This window comes from Aulonocara sp. 'chitande type north' Nkhata Bay, linkage group LG22 (assembly GCF_057382095.1).
Source record: "Aulonocara sp. 'chitande type north' Nkhata Bay isolate Kocher_YH1m ecotype deep benthic linkage group LG22, A_spYH_male_GT1.1, whole genome shotgun sequence".
Classification (NCBI taxonomy): domain Eukaryota; kingdom Metazoa; phylum Chordata; class Actinopteri; order Cichliformes; family Cichlidae; genus Aulonocara; species Aulonocara sp. 'chitande type north' Nkhata Bay.
In genome coordinates this window covers 8,016,216-8,031,632 of record NC_141364.1, presented here as the reverse complement: position 1 = coordinate 8,031,632, position 15,417 = coordinate 8,016,216, and the positions used below count along the sequence as shown (strand labels likewise).

The 15,417-nt window shown below is 41.3% G+C and overlaps 1 protein-coding gene across 1 annotated transcript in view; it reads right to left on the bottom strand.

The window, feature by feature from the left end:
* Nucleotides 1-2,188: 2,188 nt before the first annotated feature.
* pou2f2a (POU class 2 homeobox 2a) overlaps nucleotides 2,189-15,417 on the bottom strand; it is a 67,876-nt gene continuing 54,647 nt past the window's right edge. Inside the window, exons 6-16 of the mRNA XM_086280614.1 lie at nucleotides 14,181-14,450; nucleotides 13,933-14,047; nucleotides 13,569-13,660; nucleotides 12,444-12,707; nucleotides 12,223-12,364; nucleotides 11,759-11,907; nucleotides 10,511-10,708; nucleotides 10,379-10,427; nucleotides 9,676-9,814; nucleotides 8,580-8,653; nucleotides 2,189-4,846 (exon numbers count right to left, since the gene is read on the bottom strand). Coding sequence (XP_086136740.1) covers nucleotides 4,467-4,846; nucleotides 8,580-8,653; nucleotides 9,676-9,814; nucleotides 10,379-10,427; nucleotides 10,511-10,708; nucleotides 11,759-11,907; nucleotides 12,223-12,364; nucleotides 12,444-12,707; nucleotides 13,569-13,660; nucleotides 13,933-14,047; nucleotides 14,181-14,450 — 1,872 coding nt within the window. The 3' untranslated portion in view covers nucleotides 2,189-4,466. The remainder of the gene's footprint in view (nucleotides 4,847-8,579; nucleotides 8,654-9,675; nucleotides 9,815-10,378; nucleotides 10,428-10,510; nucleotides 10,709-11,758; nucleotides 11,908-12,222; nucleotides 12,365-12,443; nucleotides 12,708-13,568; nucleotides 13,661-13,932; nucleotides 14,048-14,180; nucleotides 14,451-15,417) is intronic.

The window sequence follows — 15,417 nt, the reverse complement described above, 5'->3', positions numbered from 1 at the left end:
AGCCATAAATGTTCCTCCCTCTGTTCCCTACTTTCTCTCCTTCTCAGGTTGCAACAGTCTTAGGTTTGGTTTTGCTTTGAAACATTCGTTCCTCCTTGTTTTGATCTCAAGAACATCCCTCTCTGCAGATACAACCCCTGAAAAGCTGTTACAAAGATCCCGAAAGACTTAAATAGAATTCAATAAATACATAAATAATCAATAAATAAACAAGATGAGAGACAAAGAAGTTCATCAAATACAAACAGACTATTTTCCCCATCCCCGAAAAATCACACACCTCCCTCATACAATAAATACAAATATTTTTTTTCCAACAAGGAGCCCGTGAGAGATAAAAGAGTTTTAAAGCTTTTGGTTCTTAAATCATGTCGTCGTCTTCGGTCGTCAATGGATAATAGTCCCAGCCTTTTAATACATGAGCAACAAATAAGAGCAGGTGAACATATATTATTTCCTTCTACAAAACCTATAAGAACTAATGGATACATTCCCTCTAAAAGTGGATGTTAACAGCCTTTACCACCTGTACCCCGTGCCCCTCCCCATATCGTCTTCATCACTGGTTGCCTTCAGTATCTGTGTCACATCAAAGTTCATCCCTGGCTTCAACCTGGTACTTGCTTTCTTTAGTTCTCCAATCACAGCCATTAATCCTCACCAAAATAAGAGTGGGGTGGAGCCAAGGTGTGACTACCATCTTTTGAATACAGTCTGTGTTTGTAAGTCTGGCCACCCCACGCAACAAAGGATCACAGGACCCGATATTCACTGGAGTAACCAACAATTTAAAGTGTCATTTTCTTCCAAGTTTTATCAGTAATTAAAAAGAATACATTTAGCAATTGTTGCAGATTTATTGCAGTCTTAGATTTTAATTGTAAGTTTTTAATTCAAAATGACAGTCAGTTAAATAAATAATCAAATTAAAGACAGCAGCACTAACAGTCATAGCCTGGCAGTCACTCTGCCACTGCTGTCTTTATCACAGACTTGAGACCTTTAAGCACAACTGTGTTTTATTTATGGTACTGCTTAGGTGGTCAGTGGTTTGAATTTGGTTTTAAACATATGGTATTATGATAAAATTAACAACTGGACTTGGAAAAAACCCTCAAACTAAGTAAAATAATATTGTGCACTTACAAATCTAACAAAAATAAAAGTAGAAATTAATGTATTGAGTTCTAATCTTAATGAATTTGGTTTAAAAAAATCAGTTTTTGTGCAGATGTGACTATAAATCAAACGTTTGTGTTCTAATATCTTTTGTGACCTTTCTAAATTTAATATAACACACATTATAATGACATAAAACCCTGAAACTAAACATTTTAAAAGAAAACCTTGAAATGTGCGCACTCATTTTTTCACTTATGCAATACAATCAGACTCGTAAACTGTTGTTTTTTTGTTTACTGTGGTGCCGTCAAGACCTTTAAAACTGAATTTACATCCTGTAAGTACTAAAATAAGAGGTTGACTTAAAATTGGAGTTTAAGTAGCCAGGAGCTGAGTCACCATAAGCATTCCTGCATTTTTCAACATGTGTGAGAAACTGTGGGAACTTGCTGTGATTTATTTGATCATAATTGAACCCAAAAATGCTAAATTTGTGCATTCCTTTATGGGGGGGATGAACGGGCAACGTTTTTATGAGATGTGATCTAAATCTTTTGCAGGAAGCCGACGAATGTGATTGGAAAACTGCAGAAACAGGTCCAGGTTCAAACTGACCGGAGCTTTGCTCTTCACTGACTGATATTATTTTGTCCATCATGTGTTTTTGTGTGTTTTATGGTTTGGTTTGTATGTAAGAGAATCATCTTTACCTACACATGCTTACACACACACAGACACTCTCACACACACTTCAGCTAATCCAATCATACGACTTGTGCATTGGTTTGGTTGTTCTATTTGGTATGGTTGTATTTCTAAAAAGTTTTGCTTTTGGTTTTCAGTTTTGGCTTTTTCACAACATTCTGAATCAACTTAAAAAGAAAAAAGAAAGAAAGGAAATCCCGGAAGCTACATTTTCACAGTTATCTCCAAACGTCAAAGAAAAACCCGGACCACAACCGAAGAGACAAGAAGACGTGAAAACAGGCAACACGTTGCCAAACCAACCTGTCACCCCCGCCCACCCAGCCCCACACCCAGCCCCTCCCTCCCTCCTTACCCACCGCATAATAAGAAGAAAGCAATGAGACGAATCCATACATCGGTAACAGACACACTATGGAAAGCAGAAACAAAAATATATATATTCTCAAAGTCAGTTTGTTGAGGTTAATCCATATTTTATCCATCCAGGAAAAAGAAAGTGAGAACAAAGCGAGGTGGCCGGCAGAGGGAGGCAGGGAACGATTTCTGTCTGATATACAAGAACGGCAATCACAGTTAAAGACGAACAGACAGACAGGGCCTTACTCACCCCTTCTCTCCCCCGTCCTCCCCCTCTTTGTTTGTATTTGGTTTCGTTACGCTTCAGTCACTCACACATAACTAGTAGCAGTAGTAGCAGTAGCTTTTGGTTTTGGGTTACTTTTTGGTTTTTTGGTCCGCTGCTTCAAGCGTATCTCCTCCTGCTCCTCTTCCTCCTACTTCTCCATCTCCTCCTCTTCTTCTTCTCCTCCTCACTTTCCCCCTGCAGCTCCTCATACCTTTGGCTCCTCCGCTTCTCCTCTTTCTCTTCTCCTCCTTGTTTCTTTTGGCCCTTTGATCTGATCTTTGGAGACAAAGGAGAGGGGCGGATGGGAGGGAGGGTTGGAGGGCAGGGGTTTGGGGGCAGTAAGGGGAATGCCGGTGCTTCACCTCTTTCTTTTGTTCTTTTTTTTTTGGTTTGGTCTTTCTTATGCTTGTAGTGTACTGTAATATGTGTGTTTGTGTATATGTGTGTGTGTGTTTTCCCTTTGACACTGCTGAGGTTTTGTCTGGACACTCGTCTCCCGGGCGAATCCAGAGACAACGCTGCCAGAGGCGATGCTTTGGTATCCAAGAGTGAGTGACTGGTGGTAGATGAGCAGTCTGAAAGGTGACGTGATGGTGATGATGATGGTGAGCGTGTATAAAGGGTAACATTAAATTAAAGACAGCAAATAATAAATAATATAAAAATAAATAAACCACACATCTTCCTTGTGTATATCCACTCCGCAGGCAGCATGAATCCTATTCAGGGTATACTTTGGTTTGAACAAAAATTAAAGATAATAACGATGATGATGATAATGATGATGGCAGTAACCCATTAAAATCTGTCTCTGAGGGTAATCTGAGATACAAATAATCCCCCAAATCTAACTGTGGATCTAACAAATTGACATTTAACAGCTAAATAACCCTTAAAATTTTGACCAGTATTTTCCTTTAACTTCAGTGGAGTTTCCAACTTTTGCCAGAAGGGTGGCTTTTGCTACGAAGAAGGCTTTAATGAATACCAGAAAGTTATTTTTGTACTACAGCGAATACAGATTGGCTTCTTACTGGAAACTAAAGTAATTATTATCGTAATAAACCCCACCCATCTGCTGCTCCAGGCTCATTGAAACAGTCTGTTAAAATGTAAGGTAGGTTGACCACTGTAAAGCTGTAAAGAGAGAGGTAGGTAGACATCCTGCATGTGGGTTCAACTGTAAAGGGTGAAACTGTTTGAGTTAGATAAAAAAAAGAGCGATGAATACAAAATAATAGAAAAATAGATGTTTTGTAAATCTTCAGCTGAAGATGGAAAAAAAAAAGGAAAAACAGAAATCCTGAGTGAAATGGGAAATGTTTGACGTAGAATGAAGTAGTAAACTGATCCTGGACAGATCAGAAAGTCTTTTTGAACTAAAGCTTTTCGCTCCGTTTGTTGTTGTTTTTTTGTCTTTTTTTGGTTTTCAGTTTTTGGTATTCAGAGATTTTGGTTACATCTTTGTGTGTTTCTCTTCTAGCATATTTCCTTTCTTGCTTTTTTTTTTTTTTTTTTTTAAATTTGGTTGCAACCACACGACCTTCCGGGCTTGTTAAACAAGTCTTTTCTTTGCCTCCCTTTTTTTTTTCCACACACAGTTTCAGTTTTCATCCCTGCCCTCACTGAGTTTTTTTTCTCCAGCTGTTAAAAAGCGTGGTGTTCACTTCTCGATGCCAAGCAAAAACACACCTCAGTGCCACCTCTCCAGCTGTAGATCAATATTTGGTTTCGAATTCCCCTCCTTCGTTCTGCAGTTCTCTCTATCCTTTCCATCCTACCTCTCTCTTTGCTTCCTCCCCGCATCCATCTGTGTATATTTTTGGCTTCAAAAGACGTCAGCAGGGAGATACGAAAAGAGAGAGACAGACAAAACCAGAGATGGATTGGACAGAGAGATGGCTTTGGTTCAAAGGCGAGGTTGTAAATTTAGATTTTTAAAGCTCCTTTAATCGTCCTCCTTCTCCTCCTCGTCCTCCTCTAATAGGATACTTTGGCTGTCAGTCGGGGATCAGTCGGCCATGGTCCCTCCCAGTGGTGGCGGTGAGGCTTCGCTGAATGAACAGAAAGAGGCGGGACTTGAACAAGGAGACGCAGACTCTTCTGGGCACGAAGTTGGGCTCATGAGGTTGCTGGTGCCAGCGGAAGGAGACTGGGAAAAGCAGGGCCTTGGGCCGCACACGCCACCACTGCTGCTGACCAGTCCCATGACAGTTGTGGATGTTGTTGCCATAGAGCCGGTCACCATGGGGAGGAGAGTGGGTCGGTTGAGGAAGAGAGAAGGGCGGAGGGAAGAGGGGACAGAGGCACCCCCAGGTCCACCGAGAAGCATGTGACCTGCTCCACCTTCAAGGCTGGAAATGGGTAGCTGCCCACCGCTGGCTGCCAGAGCTGCAAAGCATGGAAGAGGGGAAGGAGAAGGTGGATAGAGGAGAAAAGAGGACAGGAGGATGAAGAAAAAGACAGGAGATGAAAAAGAGACAGGATTAGGCTCAAGAAATGAGGGTGAGGGGAAGATTAAAAAATGTTGCAAAAAAAAAAGTGAATGAAAAAGTCAAAATTGACAGAAAAGGAAAACAAAGGTTTCAGAACAAAGTTGCAAAGCGATCAGAAGAACAAAAGAAGAAGAACATAGAGGACAGGGGAATAAATGCAGATGTGATGGCAGTGAAGACGAAGAAGGGAGAGGAGAGGAAAAAAGAGAGACAGTTTCCAGGGTGAAATAATGATGGAGAATGGAAATAAACAAAGAGAGAATTAAAAAGAAGTCAGTGAACAGATCAGAGACATTAGTTACAGACAAACATTTAAAAATAGGTTGCTGAAAGTGAAGATGATTAAAGAAAGCCTGAATAAATGTGAAAGATTTTCCCACTTAAATCATAATAACAGATAAAAAATATAAGGCTAAAGCAGGAGTGTCAAACATATGGCCCACGGGTCAGAAACAACCCACCAACTGAGCCCAGTGTGGCCCAATGGACTAGTTCCACAAGCATAAAAAGATGGCTCACTGTATTTTGTGTGAATCACTGTAGGTTTTACAGCCCTCCTGCTAACAAAGAAACTACTCACACAACATCACATCAAAGCACGGCAAGTTGGGCATACTTAGTTGCTCTAAGTTCATCTGAAGGACACATGGGTAGTTGGTGATTTGTGGTTTAGTGCCTCAGAGAAGAGTCCACATGGTCCCAAAAAATTAGCAGATGCACATTTATCCTTTGATGATGACATTTAGATTACTCAGACTGAAGTGGACCTTTGTATACCCACTAATGTGGAAAGTATAAAATCCACATAAGATGGTTAAATCATTTAGTCTTTAGTGAGGAAACGTGGAGAGAATAGTGCTTTAAAACATCGGAGGTTGTTTGTAGATCATCAGTGATCGCTCAGAACGTGTTTGACACCCCTGCGCTAAAGCCAAGACTCTTCATGATGACACTCAACCTTAAAATGCACAGAGACAATGATCGACAGCAAAGGATGAAATCTGATTGTGATATTCACACACAGTGGATGTGAGAATGAACCTTTTCTGTCTCACCCTGTCAAACCCGCGTCTGTTACAATCTGCAAAAGCAGTAGTTTGCAGACTTTTAATAGAAAAAAAATGAACAGGCTCAAAAGGTTTATGTTAAATACAGTGCTCTGAAAAATATTTCCCCCCTTTGTGATTTATTATGTCTGAGATCATCAAATAAATGTTGATATTTGACAAGAAAATATAAAAATGCCTTTGAGGTCCAAAATCGCATTCTTTTTGAGCCACTCAGATGGACTTGTTGGCGTGCTTCGGTTCTTAAACCGAGCTTCTTCAAGATTTTCTGGTAAAGAGCAGAATTCCTGCTTTCATCAGTTACAGCAAGTCGCCCTGAAGCAGCAAAGTAGTCCAACACCATCACGCTGCCACCTCCACGTTTGACTATTGGTATGATCTCTTTATGAAATGCAGTTAGTTTTACGCTGTAACGGGACTCAAACCTACAAAAAGTTCAACTTTTTTCTCGTCAGTCCACAGAATATTTTCCCAAAAGTATCGTGGATCATCCAAGATGTTTTTTGGTAAACGTGAGACGACGTTCTGTGTTCTTTTGGATCAGCAGTGGTTTGCTCTATTTTTCCCAGTCTCTTCCTTATTATTGAATCATGAACTCTGACCTTATCTAAGCCTACTGAGGCATGCAGCTCTATAGATGTTGTTCTGGGTTTTTTGTGACCTCCTGAATGAGTCGTTGATGCGCTCTTGAAGTGATGTTGTACTCTCTGGAACATTTAACGACTGTTGTAAGTTTTCTCATATTAATTTTTGAATAACGGCACTCACTGTGGTTCGTTGGAGTCGCACAGCCTTTAGAAATGGTTTTGAAACTCTTTCCAGAGTGATAAACTTTAACGAGTTTGTTTTTCAGATGTTTCTTCACATCGTGGCATGATGTGTTGCTTTTTGAAATCTTTTGGCCTACTTCGCTTTGTCAGACAGGTTCTATTTTAAAGATTTATTGATTCAACCAGGCTGGCAGTGATCAGGTCAGGGTGTGGCCAGTGAAACTTAACTCAGCCTTCCAAAAAAATGCACGTAAATTACCGCAAGTTCACGACTGAATGAAGGGGAGCAATTAATTTCCCCTCCACAGAGTCAGGTAGGTTCGGATAGCTTTGTTTTTACCTTAATAATGTATTTCCCTTAATTTTCCATTTACTCAGGTTATCTTTGTCTAATATTGAAAATCTGTTTGATAATCTGAAACATGTAACATTAACAAGTCAAAAAAGAAGAAGAAAGGAAATCAGTAATAGCGCAGACATTCTGTACTTAAGTAGAAGTACAGATACTAGTGTTGAAAAATAGCCAGGACTGCCTCTCGTGTGTTACGTTTTAGGCTGATATCAGTTTGATGTCTGAAGGCACACATGATTTCATGCAGTGATGTGAAATAATAACTCTCCTCAAATTCCTTAAACCAAAAGCAACGAGCCCGTTTTGAAAATGTAAGTAAAAAGTACAGATATTTGTTTAAAAATGTAGGGAGTAAAAGTAAAAAGTTGCCAAGTACAGATACCTGAAAATTCTACGTAAGTACAAAGTAACAAAGTAGTTGTACTTTGTTACTGTCTGTTAGGAGGGTTAATGCTTTTCCACAGCACTATATTTCATAGCTTTTTATTACTTTTCAATGAGATAAAATCCCAGTACTGTTACAGTAGCCGTCTTTTCTGCGAGGTTACTGCTGCAAGCTTGTCAGGATAACCTGTCAATCTGTCCGAACCCTGCCGTAACACAGTGATACACCTGCCAGCGTTTGAATTCCAGTGTAATAATACACACTTTTATCCATTACATGAGAGTAAACATTTACAGCATGTGTGGCCCCAAAGGGAAGCAAACTGAAATCCTTTCGTGTCAACACTTCATTTCATCCCATCCTTTTTTCTTTCTTTTCTTTTTTTTTTAAAACTCAGGCTCTTCTCTCTTCTTTCCTTCAGCCTAAAACTCTATCAGAGCCAACAGTGCCAGAGCTGCAGTTTCCATAACAGACTGTATCCTTCTCATCAGCACATGGCCCGGAGGACGCCGACTCTGAATGACGCTGAACAGAGCGCGAGAAAAAAGGGAAGGCCTGAATCGGCGCTATAGGGAGATGGAGCACGTGACGGATTCAAAGCTGAGCTTATTTGTGATGCTTAATTGATTTGGCAGCAGATCGTCTCTTTCAAAGAGGAGAATTTTGAGTGAAACTAGTTATTTAGCCAACAGGCTTTGATATTGAGAGGGTGGGGATTGTGCCTGTTCAACTGTTTACTGTAAGCTGACTTGGCCTCCTAAGCTTTGCCATAAGGGGCTCTTGTCACTTTGTGATAATAGTGGGCTATTGTATGAGAATCAAATTGAATCTTTCACCATACTGAGCGATTCAAAAAGTTTGAGAAAGGAGGAGTAGTGCGCGCCGGGCTTGCTCTTGGCTACTGTCATACTGAGGCTTTGCAAGGAAATTCATTTTGGGCAGAATGGATGGAGGATGAAATGGGAACTGGTCTTTAGAAATGGAGACTCATGAAGACTCGCTGGGCCAGAGGGGACAGTCTAACAACACACACTCATGCACTCAGTGACACAAACCTTGCATGGTAGCCAGGGGATTGTTGCCAATGAGGGCCTGGTTCATCCCTGTGCTTACTCCCATCATTGTGTTCCTGAAATGTGGATGGACAGCAAATTCACACACACATCCAGACATTCATTGATGTACAGAAACATTTTTCAGGTTAAATAACATCAAGAGAGCATTTGTCTGTGTAGGTTCTCAGTCATCCACATCACGGTAGTCGAGGCAGCTTGGAAAGAAAGAGCTCTGATGCATTTGTGGCTATGCTTCTGAGATGCAGGGAGATGCTAGATCCTGCTCCAAACTGTCAAAATTTTGACTTTAATTTCACTTGGGGGACGAGAACTAAATCACAGGGAGCCAAATACAGTCAGCAGGGTGGGTGGAGAGTGAAACATGCACCCATATGGCATTAAAAATCCTGCACTTTCATGTGATGTAGTTCAGGTCACCAACCACTCTTTTTATGCTCTTTTGGGTCGGGACATCTTCCATTCAAAGCTGCTGTTTAAAATACTTCCAGTTTTGAGGTCACTAGAGAAATTACTGAAGTAGACTGGAACTTCTATAGGAATCTGAAAGCAGCACTGACGGTGAAGGAGGTCCAGAGGTGCACATGGAGAGCTTGGAGGCTTTGGTTTAGTATTTGACTTTTTTGAAACACAGCCACATGGGATTTTGAGCAAAGCTTGCATCATAAATGCTCAAGAAACATCTGCTCACTTATGTATGACGTGATGTCAGGTTAGAGATCATGGTCAAGTCAATTTGAAAAGGTAGTTTTTGCAGAGTTCAGAGGTTTTGTTTAAAACTAACCAACAATAAGAAACCTTCAAAAAGTTTTGCATCAATTTTATATTCATGCTTTCATTCACTCCAGGAGAGCAAATGAAGAAGAGCTAGCTTTTCTTCCATCTAGGGATCCGACTAATTCCTGCAACAATACCAAAATAATATCATGTATCAAAAATGGTTCTAGCTGAGTAATATTACACTGAAATTTATTTAATAGGATTACAAGGGACCAGAATTTGGAGATAATAATGTGATAGTAAACAGGAGGAAAAACCAATTAGTAATTAAATTTCTCAAATTGTTATTGACACTCACCCAGCGTTGAGCCCAGAGGTCCCGAGGCTGGGAGGAGCTGGGCTGGCTGTGCTATGAGGAGGCGGAGTCACAGAAGAAGAAATGGCAACTGAGCTGACCGGAGTCATGGGGCAGGACGCTGAAGGTGACGAACTGGTGCCTGAGAGGGAGAGAAGAAGAGTGATACGGATGTCGCACAGCAGTGCACAGAAGAATTACAGTGTTATTACTAAATAAACACTTTGGTGACACAGTTCTTCATCAACAGCCAGGGTCCTGAACTATTCAAAGGTCTTCTTCTCACCATTCAACTTCACTTTCTGGTTGGCCGGTACTAGCCTCGACTCAACGGGCCAATAAATTTCCAGCTGTGTTTGCTACCTGTCAGGTCATCTGTCATATCTGTGAAGCCTGGACAGCTCACGGACGAATCATGACTCACGGAGGTAAACAACTCAACATAAGACCAGCGCTTCTGTGCTGCTGTCAACAAAACATCCCTGTTTCTGTTTCCAGTCTTAATGATTTTTTTTGTCTCAGTGATGATTCTTCCATGTTTCATCAAATCAGCGAAACACTCAACAATACTGAAATATCAACTGTTAAATAATGTCAGGACCAGACCGACCTTTGGGTTCAAAAACATAATTGAGAAGCAGCGCTCTAACCTTTAATAATTTATTGACGAACGTCTACGCAGGCACAAACAGTTATTACAGCTCACCTGTTGTGCTGAGGCTGGTGGTGACCTGGGACAGACCCTGACTCGATATCTGCAGATACAGGAAAAGAGAAATTAGGAAGTTCTTCCATCCTACTGCGAAACATCTGTTCCCGCATAGAGGGCGGACTGTACCATGTGCGGGCTGTAGCAGGGGGCTTTGTGCGTCACAACAGGCGAGGTCTGGCTGGGCAGTGGAGGGGTGGTGCTGCTAGAGGGGTTGATGCGTTTCTCTTTCTGCCGGCGGTTGCAGAACCAAACGCGAATCACCTCCTTTTCCATGTTGAGCTGCTCCGCCATCAGCAGGATCTCCTCAGAGGTAGGCTTCTGGTTCTGAGGAGGAAGAGATCAAAGCGATGAGGAAGTACTGAAAACACTGCATGCAGTCAGAAGAAGGCTAATTAATAAAGGGAGGCTATCCAAAATAGGATGCTGGTTTATCACATGTAGAAGAGCTTTTTTTTTAAAGCCACTGCATTAATATAACAATATGTTTGTATTAACTATTTATGGTGTGCTAATCTAAGGCAGGAGGTGTCAAACATAAGGCCCAGGGACCAGGATTTGCCCAGCAAATCCTTCAATTAGGCCCACCATATGACTTTGGAAAATGTAAAGTAGAACAGAGGTTTTAGACTTTTAATTTATTTTGCAGCTTTCCCTAAGCCTAACTTGAAGAGTTGCACTGATTTCTGTTGAAATAGCAATTTCTTAGGGACTAAATGTGTAGTTAGACTAAACTGGCAGAAAGGGCAGTTCCACTGGTCTGGCCCACATAAGATCAAAATGGGCTGGATGTAGCTCTGATCTACGGTGTGCAGTCGATCTACGGCAGTTTCCAAGAATCTGCTGCAGGTTTGTACAAGATCTACAGCTCTGATATGACGGCCTTTGTCATTGTACTTTTTGTGTTCTGTGCTGGGCGGGTGTTTAGCAAGTTCATGTTTCTGCTTTTTAATGAAACTGCAAGTGTTTAATTCAAAGAAAATGTTTTTTCTTCTTATTAAATATAGAGGCTCCTTAGCTCTTTAAAAGACTCTTTAAAAGGTCTTTTAACATCAAGCTCCAAATTTATAACGTATCCCTACAAAGTGGTCGCCATATATTGGGCTATATTTAAATATTTTCCTACTTGCTGCATTTTTAAATCTTTGTAAAGCAAGAATTAAGAGTATTTAGGGTTAAAAACGGCCACATTCATGAATCTTATTGTCTAATAACAGCACTGGAAATTCCATGAAAGGTGTTATAAAGAAAATTGATTCAATTCTATCTTATTTCTATAAAAACAAAAGTGGAAACCTGCATTATTTTATATTCAGGTGTAAAAATCATACCCATTAGAAATTCAGGCTCAATTTTGCTAATAACTTAATCTCCTACCGTGCTGAAGTTGCGCTCTAGCATTATTCGCACATTGGTCTCGATGCTGGTGCGTTTCTTCCTGCGCCGGCCAGGTAGACCCTCGATGCCCAACATGGGGGAGGAGATAGAAGAAGGGCTGGGCAGCATGCTGTCTACCGCCATTGTTTCTGTGACAGAAACAGAGAAAGAAGGCATAAATGAAGGAAGTGTTTTTGGTGACGTAAAGAATGATCAGAATGTCAAATTAAATTAAAATCCTTAAAATATGTGAAACACTATATTTTAACACTTTATCACTGATGGAAAACTATAGGTAACATTTTTAAAGAAGTCTTGATTTAAGCCTATTTCCATCAAAATGAAACATCCTGAGCTTATTTTCAAATTAAAGTTATTTTTAAAATATCTCTGACTCTCACATGTTCCAGCAAACAAAGATGAGTGTGCTGATTGTACACCAGCAACAAAATATTTCTTAGTACCTGCGTCACTCAGCCACTTCTCGAGGAGAGGCTTCAGCTTGCACATGTTCTTAAAGCTCAGGTTGAGAGCTTCAAAGCGGGAGATGGTGGTCTGGCTGAAATCGTTGCCGTACAGTTTTCCCATAGCCACACCAACATCGCCCTGATGGAGACAGAAAATTTGTGTCACTGTGCAAATACATGCAGACTTTATCATGCAAACATGCCTTCCTTCTTCTTACCTGGGTGAATCCCAGCTTTATGCGGCGCTGCTTGAAGGTGCGAGCAAACTGCTCCAGCTCCTCTAGATCGCTGGGTTCTTCTCCCATGTGACCCCCATGACCCCCATGACCTCCAGAACTCAAGCCGGAGGCTAAGGAAGAAGCCATGGCGCTGCTGGATGCAGAGGTAACTCCTACAGATGTCACAACACCAACACCGCTGCTCCCAGTGGCAACTAAAGAGCCTCCACTGCTGCTGCTTCCAGCATCGCTGCTCTTCTCTCTCTGTGATGTCAGCAGAAGTGAGACAAAGAGTATATGCATGATTCATTCAAACATTCTTTATGTGCTGGTAAAAAAAAGCTCACACACTTTTTCCTGAGAAACATGCACATTCATTTTCTACGAATTGAAAAACAAATTAAATAAGGTCATCGGCTAGAAAACATGCTCAGAAAAATAAAACACGCCCTGGTTGCTATAACGAGACCTTTTACTCTAAAAAGGAGAGAGGAAAAAAAACATTATTTAGAATTTTGAAACAGCGTCTGTGCTTGGCTTAGCACCAAGAGAAGCTACATACTGCCTGTCAAAGCTTTGGCCCTGCAGGCTGCGGGAGTGTTAGCTAATTGACGAGACATCATGCACGATATCTGCTGCTACGCAGCTCATTTACATTCACATCTGTTGTGTCTGACACGGCTTCATCACAACTTAATCAAAAATCTGTAACAGCCTTTGGATGTGTGAGGTTGCATTCATGCATCACGTTATAGAGGATAAGGGGTGACGATACCAGATACCTCATTGGACCAGAAATTGCATCTATTTTGAAAAGAAGATGCTATGCAAATGCAGTCTTCCTTGACATTTTTCAGCTGGCAGGACAGTTGCATCACAGATGATCTATTAGTTCTTCATGCAAACTTGTGCTGCTTTCGAGCACAATGACATTAAGGTGTGTTTAGCATCCTGCAGGTACTTCTGACGCAGATAAATCCTGATAATGGTGAATGTCAGTCTGACAGAAACTCTGTGGTTCAAAGATTCTCATTTAAATTAAAAGAAAACAAAATGTTCTGTAAGCTCATTTGCATGTTTCGACTCTCTCTCTCTCTCACACGCACACACACAAAGATTTACTACCTGTGCTTGGAGTCCCAGGCGAGGTGGTGATGTCAGCAGTCCCCCTGGGCTTTGTTGAGGTAGCTGGATCAGATTTGGTGTCGAGAGCAAACCTGTAAAAATAAATCAAACACTTTACAAACCAAATATGCCAACTTTCCAGCCAAAGTTTGGATTAACGAGTTCATGGGTGGATGAACTCATCGAAAGGTGAAAGCAGCACGGCTGATTCACAGAAATCTTTGCTGTTATTAGGAAATATGACACATTTCCTAACCAACTTCACCACTTTAATCCCACTGAGACAGTGAGGGGTAATTTTTTGATTCTCAGATGAATTCCATGTAATATTTGTACAGAAAGGAGGTTTCAGGGTTTTCCTCACCCTGCTGTGACTGCTGTGCAGGTGCTGGCTGTGACAGGAGGAACTGGGCAGGAGACTGGAGAGGGTGACCTGGCATTAAAACCAGCTGCTGGAGCTGCAACAGCTGCTGGATGTCCTGCGATGCAACACAAACGCATTTCAATACAGAGCAGTAATAAAGTCGGGTAAAGATGAGTCGGTTTATTAATTAGACTTATTATTAAGAGAATCAATAAAATCAATAAAACACTCTTTTAAGCTGACGGTACCTGTGCTGTGAGCTGGATTGGCTGCGACAGGGCCAGCTGTGGCGGTGGAGGCGGAGCTTGGACTGTTTGCTCCTGTTTGGTTTGCTGCTGCTGCTGTTGTTGGGATTGCGATTGGTTTTGTTGCTGCTGCTGGTTGGCTTGCTGCTGCGCGGCGGCGTGGGCAGCGTGAGCGGCATGGGCGGCGTTCGACTGCTGAACGGCTGCCGCCAAGAGCTGAGCCTGAGCCTGTTGGAGGAGCAGCTGCTGCTGGGCCGGGAGAAGCGCAGCAAGCTGGGAGAGAGCAACAGTTGGAGGAGGGAGAGGAACGAGGACAGTGATGGGAAATGAGAAGAAGATGTAAGCGTGCACAGTGAGAGGGAAATGGAATTGGAGAAATAAAAAAATTATGCAGGACGGCAAAAGTTGGAGAGAGAACAAAGAGTATCAGCTATCATTCCAGGAACACAGGTGTAGGTGAATCTGTTAGCGGACAGTAAAAGCATGCCAGAGCAAGACAAGCAAAGAAAAGGAACCCACTTAGCTTCAAAGTACATTTAGCTGAAATGCAAAAACACAAAAACACTACAGGTAGTGCAAGGGCTTCTGGTTTGTCAGGAAGGCCTTATTGAAGTTACCTAATGCTGAATCGTTGATTGCACTCTTTGTTTTTCAGCAGTGCATCACGTTTGGAGTAATGCAAGCAGAGAGCAGCTCACAAATGTGTGTTTTTATGGAAACACTAGAGAGGGCAGAGCCAGGCGAGGAGTGTGGAAAACAATCCTGACAAGTTTTATTATTGAAGAGACTACACGTGAGTGTATGGCATCTAAAGCAGCCCATTTTCTCAAACATAGACATAGTGGCGTGTCAAATGGGTTCCAGTATGTGTATTTCCATGTGATCAGGTCAATTTAGTAAACTCTGAATTGGTAAAACCTAGATGACCTATTTTCTTGAGATAATTCCCTTATTTATGTATCATTTTTATATTCTATTTAAACTTTCTTATCTATCACATACCAGTACTGAGGCTGATTCGTGTTACAGTTACTACATTTACCTGCATGTTTTACCCATTTATTTGCTACTTTCTCATCTAAAAGCAGTGGTTTGAAAAAATATAAAAGTTAGATTTGTCTGCTTTTGTTGTTCACTAGTTTTTGCGACTCGGCAGATGTTTTCTTTTCTGATCAAATTCCAACTTCTGATTTTAAACATTTGAATTTAGCTAAGCTAATATTTCATGCACTACTTGGAA